General features: G+C 40.0%; 1 protein-coding gene across 1 annotated transcript in view; it reads left to right on the top strand.

Moving 5' to 3' along the window:
• Positions 1–11143, top strand: part of LOC109405289 (N-alpha-acetyltransferase 80) — a 59252-nt gene extending 48109 nt beyond the window's left edge. The window contains exon 2 of the mRNA XM_029858374.2: positions 3261–11143. Within this exon, the coding sequence (XP_029714234.2) occupies positions 3261–3788 (528 nt within the window). The 3' untranslated portion in view covers positions 3789–11143. The remainder of the gene's footprint in view (positions 1–3260) is intronic.
• The last annotated feature ends 881 nt before the right edge of the window (positions 11144–12024 follow it).

Below are 12024 nucleotides of genomic sequence, written 5' to 3'. Positions count from 1 at the left end.
GCATGGAATGCACACTTAATGCATCATGTCAAAAAAGAAAAAAAGTATGTTTATCATTTTTCTATCTATTTTTATCTTCCGATACTCTCACTTTGATGTTTTTTATTGTATTTCGGGAATTGAACCTAGACTGCTGAAACTGACCACGATGAAACTCGGACGCGCTAACGCTGTGTGCTATGATACCATGTATTTTGCACCTGGAAAAATGTGCAACATAAAGTAAAGTATACTTAGCTAGTGCCTTATTGAGTTGTGTTTTCAGCAACTCTTAAAAATGTGCCGGAGTCTGAATGCCATCAGTTATGTTACTCTCGAATATAAATTCGTCTGTGTTGATTCTGTTTTTTTTTTTTTGTTTTCATACGTGCTCACTTCTACCTAAAATACAATAAATAAGAAACAATACAAACAGCGCTTCAATTCTTCCTTTTATGAAATCGGGTTAAACAAGGAAACCGATACCCCACATAATTTTTGTTCCCTCAGCATCTGATTATTTTCATGTCCCCAACCAGAAACCCAAAAAACCATACATAATATAAATTTTCACACAGCAACATCAGAGCATGATAATCTAAGTGCTCCGCAGCAATCCATGAAAATTTTGGTTTGTTTTGAATGGTTCTGTTTCTAAAAGTGTTTTACAGTTTTTTTTCGAACTGAGCGTTTTTCTGTTTACAACGATGGAAGCTTTAGTAAAAGCACATATAAAGTAATAAATGCTTGCATTATTGATTGCTATAAAGCTTTTAACATGGTAATGTAATGAAGCATTTAACAACGGCTCTATAGAACTATACAGAACTGTCAAAATCTCGTAATGCTTCAATGCTTTCATAATGTAGATTAAACGCTTCATTACTTGACAGATGTAAAATAAAAGTTATGTTGCATTAGCTAAACTATAATACGATGGAATTAATGTTTTGATATAATGCTTGTGGTTACTTGGGGAACATTTTCGGTGCAAATGTGCAGCACCGGTGTAGCACCACCGCAAAAACGAACTCTCTAAAATAAAAGCTCTCATTTTTGAGTAGCGCCCATGCCGCACAGGGACTGTGTTGGAAACACACATTTTTTTAAATTGCTCGCACGCTCATATTTTTGCAAAATATCAATAGTTTTCGGTATTTGAAGGTGGTTTATAAACCCAGTGAGGTTGCCATGTCGAAATTATTGCAAAATACATGCTCATATGAGCGTACGAGCAATTTTTAAAAAATGTGTGTTTCGAACACGGTCATGTGCTGCATGGATGTTTACTAAAAATGTGCAGGCCGAACACATTTTTGAGCGTAACCGTTTTTGCGTGAAAACGACATAAGTTGTGTAAGGATTTGAATCTTCACTTGAGTAAGGTGGCAAACCAATACACGATGACAACACTAACGCCGCCAAACACCATATTGCCATAGTCAGTGGTGAATTGAAACATTTCAAGTGGTGAATTAAATTAGTAAGGGAAATTAATCGATTGCAGCGCCACGCTATTGCCACTTGTGTTGGCGATGAAATATTCCTTTACACAAAATTCAGATATTTATGACTTGGATGTCTGTTCTCTGTGTTTCTACCAAGAAGGCCAACACTTACCGCAATATCGGGTCTTCCGTTAACTGCTATGTAAAGCAGTGCTCCCACTAGACTCCTGTAGATAAACCATACCAACCGAGAAAGAGAATCTCACGCACGTGTTCGCTCCTACGTTAAATATGTCAAAGCGATGTGTCAGTTTGGTTGCTGTCTCGCTCTGCAATCGAACGACGATTCCAACGGCGATTCCAAAAACGACGGTTCTGATTCGTCGTGAGTTAGCAAATCCACGTACAATATAATATTTTCCCAGTAGGGAATCGCGCCACTTGGGCGGTGGCTTCTATTTTCGTCTGTTTCCCGCTACAACTCAGTCAAATTTGAATCAATTGGCACAATTTTTGGAATGCAGTGAGATAGGTATAGTAACTACCCGTGTACAACATTTCAAGTCAATTGGTTCAAAATTGACTGAGTTATAGTGGCAGACGGACGAATATAGAAGCCACCGCCCAAGTGGCGCGATACCCTACATGACCACTTTACGCATTTTGATTAAATTTTCAAGGTAAATAAGGGAAGGTTCATTTATTACGTCCATCGTTTTTCGGGATTTCTAGACCCCCCTCCCCCCTCTGTCACGATATTTCCCTATACCTTATACACGTACTGTCACATTTTTCTAGACCCCCCCTCCCCAAATGTTGGACGTAATATATGAACGTTCCCTAAACCGTTTGCACCGAGCGAACGTCTACTGTAATTTGAGCACATTTCATCCTTCCGTTAAATAATTTAAGCACAAACAAACAGACGCAACACCTAGAACAATTTTGGTGAATATCCATAGTCTAGTTCACACTACGATCATTTGGTGGTCATGTTTCACGATACCACAGAGAAACAGACGTAACACTGTGTAAATTCCCATCGAACACCGATTTAACGATCTTTTTCAAAATTTGAAATGTAGTTGGCCAACTGCCCAACCGTGACGCTCACATCGGTTTTGTTCGAGTTAGACGTTTACTCACTACCACCACCTAGTTGATGATCGGCCAAACTTAGTCCTTTTAGCATTGGGCGAATATGTTTTCGCGACTAAAATTTGAATCGAAAAATGTTTGAAATGTTACGTCTGTTTGTCTGTGACACTGCGTTGTGCAACAAGACCAACAAAAGGTACTAGTGTGAAACGTCAAACGCAAGTAAAAACGATAAACGCGCCTCTAGTTGTGACTTGTGGAGGTCACAACTGAAGCTTTACAACGATCGTTAATAGCGTCGTCGATGGAAATTTCTTCAGTGTTACGTCTGTTTGCCTGTGATTTAGACGTGCCAATGGACTACCCGCTTTGCTCGCAGCCACAGTTGATCAGCAGGAGTAAATCTATTTAATTTTATATGGCGAAATGCATCTAAACTTGAATTACTTGAAATACAAAGCTTTTCCCGAAAAAATATTTGGTAGGCTTAATATTGGTCCCCATTGTGCACAACCACTACCAAATATTTTTTCGAATAATGTGTTCCACTTTGAAGAATTTGCCTTTAGATGGTATTCGCCATACAATATTTTTGCGATTTACTTTTAGCGATTTTTCGCGCATAGAAGCTAGCGCCACATTGGTCGATGCGGAGAGTAGGAAAACAGCCGATGTAGTTAATTCATTAAAACTTGGTTATTAATTATAATGCATTGGTTATTCTATTTCTTTTAGGGCAAATTATCTCCATCAGACAGTTACACAGTGGCACCGATTCATCAACATGTCGATTTACTGGACCAATGCGTGCAGTTGATCAACTCCGAATGGCCTCGTTCCTACACTGCCCGTCTATGGAGTCTGAAATCTTCCAAAGATACGTTACCGACGAGTATGGTGCTGATTGATACCGCAGAAAATGAAAAGTCAACTGTTTTGGCACACGCTAAACTATCGCCGATTCCATCCGATTCTGAGGCCGTCTTCATCGAAACGGTCGTCGTTGATCGGCGGTATCGCGGAAAAGGCCTAGGAAGATTTTTGATGAACGAAGTTGAAAAACATTGTTTTAAAACTCTGCGACTCAGAGCAATATATCTTTCTACGATTGACCAGGAAGGCTTTTATGCTAAACTAGGGTATAATTTCTGCAAAGCAATGAACATGTTTGGGACTAGAAATGCATTCAATACTTCCACAAAGAAGATATGGATGAAGAAAACACAGCCCGAATGGAATTCTAATGATACACCCAGCAGATAATATTTGTCCATAGAGTGGGCGTCAACAATGTTTCGTCACGAAGGACCTGATGTGTGGCTTAGCAGAATAGACAGGTATTTTATAGAACAGTATGGATATTACATCTAATTTGTGTTCACTGGTAAAAAAACATTATGTGTTACAAATTTAAAGGTAAATAAAATATATAAATTTGCAGTTGTATACTGTTTTAAATTGTCAATATACATATTCCTCATCTATTAAAATAAATTCTTTAACTGATTTCCTCGATTTCCTACTCTCCGCATCGGCGAATATTTGCGCAAGTTTATATGTGCTAAAAATTTCTAAAGTAGGAAAAAGCAATCGATGAAGTACTGTACTAGATTGAAAATAGTGAGCTGGATTTTTCTATAATGAGAAAATCATTTCTCTATTTTTGCAATGAAATCTTGCGAACAGCGTGGGTACGTGGATACTATGATTTCTTGCATAATTTGATGCTGTTTGAGCAAAATTTGGGTGACTGTTTTGTGGAATTTGAAGAAATGAATAATACAACAACACAGACAAACAGACGTAACACTTCTAACAATTTACGATTCAAATCACTATCAAACTTGAAGAAAATCAAATTTTGAAGAAGATCGTTAAATCGGTGAACGATAGGAACTATCAGAGTGTTACGTCTGTTTGTCTGTGACTACAACATAGTTGCCCAAATTTTTGCTCAAAAAGCATCAAATTAGCCAAGAAATCATAATACCCACACGCAAACTATTTGCACCATTATCGTGTCACAGTCGTGGCTGAAAGCCACTGAATTATTATAATCTAAAGTGATAAGTTGGCTGTTGTAGTTATCATTTCTCTCGGCCGTCACAACAGTTCTGGCGTCGAGAATGGCGAATCCGGACAACATTGCTGCTGCTGCTGCTGCTGCCGGTCGCCATGCTGCTGCTGCCCGTGCTGCTGCTGGTGTTCCGCCACCAAGTTTCGCTATGGATCCCGTCGATCGGTGGAAACTAAAATGGATGCGATGGGTTGGAGAACGCGTTTGCCATCTTCGACATCAACGAAGAGGAGATGCTGAAAAGTTTGCTGCTACACCATGTGGGCGTGGGCCCCGAAAGCTGCGACAAAATCGCCCCGGAGGCGCCCCGTGCATAAACGTATCGACAGATTGTTGACACCTTTAAGATCGTTCAAAAATTACGTCCAACATTTAGGGGAGGGGGGGTCTAGAAAAGTGTGACAGTACGTGTATTAGGTGTAGGAAAAAGGCGATAAAAAACTTGGACTGTCGAAGACAACATGGTCACAATAAGAGTAATCCGCACTACTCTCACTTCAATGTTGAACGACCATCGCATAATTATACCGACTTTAGCAACATCAACAGACCTCACAGCTCAAACTTCAGCCACTTGAATAGAACCCATAATCTCCCAACGGATAGGGAGCTCCTGGAAGCAGCAAAGAAACGTTTCTCAAGGCCACCTTTAAACTATCAACCGACCATGCAATTTCAAAGAGGGGAAATATTTATTTATTTATTTATTTATTTATTTATTTGACTATGTCTTCAGCAGTAGCTGTACAGACTGAGTAATTATCCTATTACCTAATACTAGCTTTAAACCTATTTCTACTTATTACAAAATCAAACGATTCAACAGTGTTCAACAATTTAAAACATTTCTCTAACGGATTGTTCTGACCAAAGAGCGTCCGATGTCCAGGGATCCAAAACGACAACCTTTGACGAGTACGGCGTACAGGTACTAAGAAGTTAGCTTGTTCCAGTAGCGAAGGGCAGTCGATCCGGTTTGTAACAATATCGAAAGCAAACATTCTTTGCAGGAATACTCGTCGATCTTTGAGGGATTCAAGTTTGATCAGTTGGCGCCGCTGCTCATACGGGGGCAGCCTTAGCGGATCATTCCAAGGTAATCGCCGCAAAGCGAAACGGACGAAGCTACGTTGCACTCTTTCGATATGCATGATATGCACTTCATGATGTGGCGCCCAGATCTGGACAGCATATTCGAGCAAGCTGCGAACAAGCGCGCAATACACAGCTTTTAGGGCATACACATCGCGGAACTCGGAAGCATTTCGACGAATAAAGCCTAACACAGCAAAAGCTTTTGCCGTGGTCGTTGTGATGTGTTCATTAAAGCTCAGCTTACAATCCATTATCACGCCCAAGTCCTTAATCGTTGTAACGCGTTCCAATATGACACCGTTGGCTGTGTACTCAAAGTTTAATCGTCCCCGCGATTTGTTGAAACTTATTACCTTGCACTTCAGAGCGTTCATCTCCATTCCATTTGCGACACACCATTCTGCTACAGTGTCGACATCTTGCTGCAAGGCGACACAGTCAACCATTGAACTGACAACTCGATATATCTTCAAATCATCTGCGTACAAAAGATGATTTGACATCAAACGGTAAGTCAAGTCATTGACAAATAGGATAAAAATTAGTGGGCCGAGGTGGCTCCGGATGGTGTTTCAAAAAGACGCCGATTTTGCTGATCTCAGTTTGACGTATGCGGATCTGTCTCGAAGATATGAGCGTAACCACATTATCAACCAATCGGGGAAACCTAAGCGCTCAAGCTTTTTTATCGCTAACTCGTGGGGAACTTTATCGAAAGCTTTAGAAAAGTCGACGTATACACTATCCACTTGAGAACGCTTTTCTAAAGCAGAGTTTAGTGCACTAGCATACACCATCAGGTTTGTGGTAGTAGACCTATTCTTCACAAAACCGTGCTGATTTTGCGATATTATCGGCTTCGCCGCAGAGTACATACGATTGTGAACCAAAAGTTCGAGCGTTTTGGCTAAACAGCTAAGAATGGAGATTGGTCTATAGTTTCTAACGTCGTGGGAGTTGCCGGCTTTATGAATGGGCGTGACGGCGGACAGTTTCCATGCTTCCGGAAAAACGGCTTCCGAGAGTGACATGTTGAATATTCGGCAAACAGGCGGTCCAAATGATTCGGCGCAACGTTGAATTAACGCAGGGGGAAGTTTATCCGGTCCGGGCCCCTTGGACGAATCAATACATTTCAGTGTTTTTGTGACTTCTTCTACGGTTAGTGTAGGCAACGGCAGATGGATGTTAAACGACGGCAGGGTTTCTATCAGGTCCGGAGAGTTCGGCGGAGGAACAACATTGTAAACTGATTTGAAATAGTCAGCGAGAAGCTCAACTGATCCTTCTGTGTCATGGCTTTTTGTATCGCCAAGTGACAGTTCTGAAGGAATGAACTGCGTGTCTTTTCTACGTTTGAAGAAACGCCAAAAAGCCGAGGGATCGGTCTTGACCACATCTTCAATTCGGTTGATGTACTCACGGAAAGCAGACGTCACATTTTCGTTATATTCAACCTCGAGGTTTCGTAGATGATACTTGTTTTGGTCAGTACGGCTGCGAAGAAATCGACGGCGAGCCTTGCGAAGAACGTTTCGTTGATGTCGAAGCTCGGCATTCCACCAAGGCTGGCTGTACGAGTGGTGCAAATTAGGTCTGCGAAGAGGAGTGTGTCTGCTAATAGCTGCGAACACCAGATCGTAAAAAATGGCAACAGCTTCGTTGACGTTTGCTCCGTCAAATAAATCGTTCCAATTCAGCAAACGTAGATCCTCACAAAGTGCTTCATAATCACATCGATTGAAGTCAAAATCTTGGCTAATGGGAACTGCGTCGTAGTCCATACTTGCACTGTGGGCGGTCAAGCGTAATACAAACGGTTTGTGGTGACGGTCAGAGGGTAAAATACAGGAGGGCGCTTCAATTAGCTCAACTTCTCTGCTATTCTTCACAAATGCTAGGTCAAGCAGTCTATCGTTAGTATTGCGAACGTTGCAAATCTGATATAGTCCACTAGCTACCATGCTTTCCACGAATACAACCTCTTGCTCCGAAGACGCGTTAGTTGGAAGGTAAGCATCGATATCGTCATCATAAGACTAGAGTAATCGGGGCAGATTGTAATCACCAACAATGGACTACCAGCTTGGTGCGCGCCCACAGTTGATCAGCAGGAGTAAATCCATTTTATTTTGTATGGCGAAAAGCATCTAAACTCGAATTTCTCGAAATGACAAGCTTTTACCGCAAAATTATTTGGTAGGCACCAAACCGGTCATCATTGTGCACAACCACTACCAAATATTTTTTCGAATAATGTGTTCCACTTCGAGAAATACGCCTTTAGATGCTATTCGCCATACAATATTTTTTCGGTTTACTTTTAGCGATTTTTCGTGCATAGAAGCTAGCGCCACATCGGTCAATGCGGAGAGTAGGAAAACAGCCAAAGCATTTAATTCATTACAACGGAATCTCCGCTGGCCGCTTTGTTGATAATTTGATCCACGCAATCGGAAAGAGCTGCATATTTACCAGGTTCGCTGTTAGGTCTTAAATAGATCCCGCATACAAAGAGAGAATTCGACGATAACGATACTTTTACGACGACTTGCTCCAAAGAATCCGACCTATCAAGGGCAACAGCTGCGCTAGATAGTGACTTTTTAACAGCAACGAGCGTACCTCCTCCTCTTTGCAAACGACTTGTCGCACAGTTTCGGTCACAGCGGTAGACATTGTAGTTAGATGACAGCTCAGCGTTATTCACGTCGTTGCACAGCCATGTTTCGGTCAGCACGATAATGTCCCAGTCACAAGTAGCGGTTTGCAGGAAAAACTTATTGGTTTTGGTACTCATCCCACCAACATTTTGGTAGTAGATGGTACATGGAACGTTCACTCTATTCGATGGAGGAGGCGAGTTGACGACGTGGGGCGATGAGATTCCAATCTCTGAAGGGAGCGAACTATCGAGGTGAGCAGGTTCCTCAGGAATAGCCAGTTCCACCGAAACTAACGATGGAGGACTGATGGTCCTTTCGGTGTCTCGGACAAAACCGCAAGGTTGGGTGTCGCGGTTGCAGGTCTCCAAAAAAACTGCTTATTGCTCCTACTATCTTCGAATTCTCGAAAACGGATCCCGCGTGGCCAGGTTTCCGATGCTAGAGCAGTAGACTTGAGTTCGAGTGGCACACCAATTTTGTACGACACAAATGTTAACGTTCTAATGTCTTTACCACGAGGGATTAGTTTTGTCACCTGCAGATTTTTTGTTTTCAACTGGGATTCTACAAGCTCGACAACTTTGCTCTCAGGCACCTCAGGCAAAATACCTGACAGGTACAACCAGAATTTGGCGGAATCTTGCTCAGCAGCTTCTGGGACAACCAGATCGGCGATAGCAGCACTCGTTCCAACGCCGCACATAGCTTTTGCTGGGCGCCGTGGAACTAAATCATCATCATCACCATCGTTCTCACGAAGACGCTTGCTTCTACTTGATGGTGCATGCGGTGTATGATAGAGTGAAGCTGGAGTACGGGGCACAGAGTTGATCAGGGTTTTAAAATTAGAACGAATTTCGGTTTTGATGTCTGCCAGAATCCCTGATAAAAAGTATCATAAAAATACGATAAATTTTATTGTTACAACACCATTTTTTCGAAAAATATTCACCATTAAACATATTGTAATTTACACAACACACTCACCATCACCCCTATTGTTCTATACCATTCGGCGAATGGTAAATGGCACTTTTACAATAAAAAATGGTGGTCGTTATGTATCTTAACCATAAAATTTTGAGAAAATTTTCATACACTTTTTCGCGAAAAACAATAGAATGTATTGTGTTTTTATGAGACATTTTTAGGGCAATTTTCAAAAGATAACAATATATCTTAATGTTTTTTCATTGTTCTTACAATACAAATACAATTAATTGAATGGCGTCAAATGAATCGTTGTTACAATAAAAATACAATAATATTTGTTGTTATTTGTAAGCAGTTTTCGCTTTTGAAAATCCATAGAATTTATATTTCCCGCTAACATTTATATCCATCATTTACGAGCACTAACGTCCGCCAGAATGATATGCACATTTTATGATAAGAATCAAACACTCTGATGTATGTCTGGTATGTATTGCTTGGCAGCTGTTGATAAGATCTATCTTCAATCTTTTCAAATAACTGCCAAATATCACAAGTCAGACCTCAGGTCGTATGATTCATATCATAAATCGTTCACAATTCATGTGGCCATCAGTATCTGTAAATGCTGGAGAAAAATGTTACCGAGAAATATGAATTCTTTGGTTTTTCAAAGGCGGAATCTGTTTACATAACAACAAATATTATTGCATGTTTATTTTAACATCGGTTCAATTGACCCCATTAAACTAATTGTATTTGTATTGTTATCAATTGCAGTTTACTATTTACTAGATTCCTTTAACTTATTGGAAAACATTAGAAAAATCATTGTTCATCTTTTTCTTGTCTTAACATCCTCACTTGGCTAAACCTGATTTTCAGCTAGTTTTCTATAAGTACTTCCTCAGTTATTCATTGAGAGCTTCCTCTGCCAACACGGCTTGACGTCTGTCAGTTTTAGCGAATAACATTCGATAACCGAAACATCTACTGTACTCAAATTTAAAACGAAAACTATAAAAAATGTGTCAAGTGATTTTGTATTTGATTATACAAACATGATCCAAGCAACAATAATACTTATTGTTATTCATTTGTTACAAATTGTTTTTAAGTGTAATTGAGAAATAAACTCTTTTTTAATAAAAAGTCCATGAGAACTTTGCAGGCACTTTTGCAACTATTTAAAAACAACTTAAATTAATTTTTACTGATAGTAACTTTAAATTATTATAAATAGAACTATTGAAAAACAATCGAATCAATCAGTCACTAATAAAGCTAATGTTCACTTATTGTACGAACTATATGGGCTTGATTTCTATTGTAAAAAGTAACAATATATCTACTATGTGTTTTATTGTGAACAATAAAACCAGTCATTTGTTAATAATATTTACCATGTAAAGAATGGTAATTTTTTATCCGGGATGCTATCTCGAATTTCATTTTTCATTGACTCGATCACAGATTCGTTTGCTTTGTTGACTGACACCAACGAGTTAGCAAAACGTGCTTTGGCGATCAGGTTTTTACAAGCCGTGCACACCCAAACTAGATGCATGCAGGAACGAACTGATGCGACTGCATCTTCGGGTATACAGGAACATCGCATGCAAACCACCGATGAGCAGAAACCGCCGCACTTAAGGCCCCTTAGCGTGTCATCGCAAAATGGCTTCTTCAAAATCATTGACCGAAATCAACTTTACACAACATTGCACCAATACATATTTGTAAAAAATCGACGCTTATCTTATTCTATAAAATAATCAATTTCACACGAGATATTCGGCATAAAAATGTATTCACACTACTTCAAATACAAGCCTCTTTCCAAGTAATCACGATAACTAAGCATTATTTCACTCGAAAGTAGAAATTTTTAACGATTTGTTTCGAACGCACTCAAAATGTGGTTGGCGGTGTTTACCACCTACCGCAGTACCAACGACGACGGCGGCAGCGCGGTGATGTCTTTTGGCGCGCACAATCATCGATCATTGCACGCAGTGATGTCGATTCTGCTGGCCAAAGCATCAATGAAATTGATCGAAATCAATTAAAAAATCCAGTCAAACACATTGGTTATGCGTCATCAAATCAAAAAATAATTTGTGAGGTGATTATTTTTTAACTTTTTTACCACAATTGTTAGTGAAATAAGCAAAGCATTATAATTTACGAAATCTTCACCAAGCGGTCCGCCAGCACTGCTGTTGCAGCAAACATAAACAGTGAGAAAGCGTACCAAAATAATTCGATCATTTTCTAGCTTGTTACATAAAAAATCTAACATTTTTCGTGACATTTGGATGAGTTTCCTTGTTATTCATTGAAGTAGAGTAGTTTACTGCTTGAGTTGCTTTCAAATGATTCATATTCTCGAAATGTTTACATTGGAGGTACCGAGACAAAGAGGTGCTGTTTTTGTTTGTTTGTTTATGGAATTGCTATAGAAAGGCTACACAACTACTATCGTGCTTGATGATTGTTTGGAATAAGAATCAAATAAGAAGAATAAAATTTGAGCTGACACGCTAAGGGGCCTTAACGGACTCGCCGCTGATATGATTTGCACATTTCTCACAAATTTCCGACATAACGACCAAACTGGCTGCACTGCCTCAATGCCACTAGGGACGGATAGATGGCTTACTCCAAAAAACAATCGAGGATGATCCCAGTAACAGAGGCAAGTGTGTGCGAGTGTGAGAGCGAAAAG

This window comes from Aedes albopictus, chromosome 1, assembly GCF_035046485.1.
Source record: "Aedes albopictus strain Foshan chromosome 1, AalbF5, whole genome shotgun sequence".
Classification (NCBI taxonomy): Eukaryota; Metazoa; Arthropoda; class Insecta; order Diptera; family Culicidae; genus Aedes; species Aedes albopictus.
The sequence above is the reverse complement of the archived record's forward strand: the minus strand, read 5'-3'. Positions and strand labels throughout refer to the sequence as shown.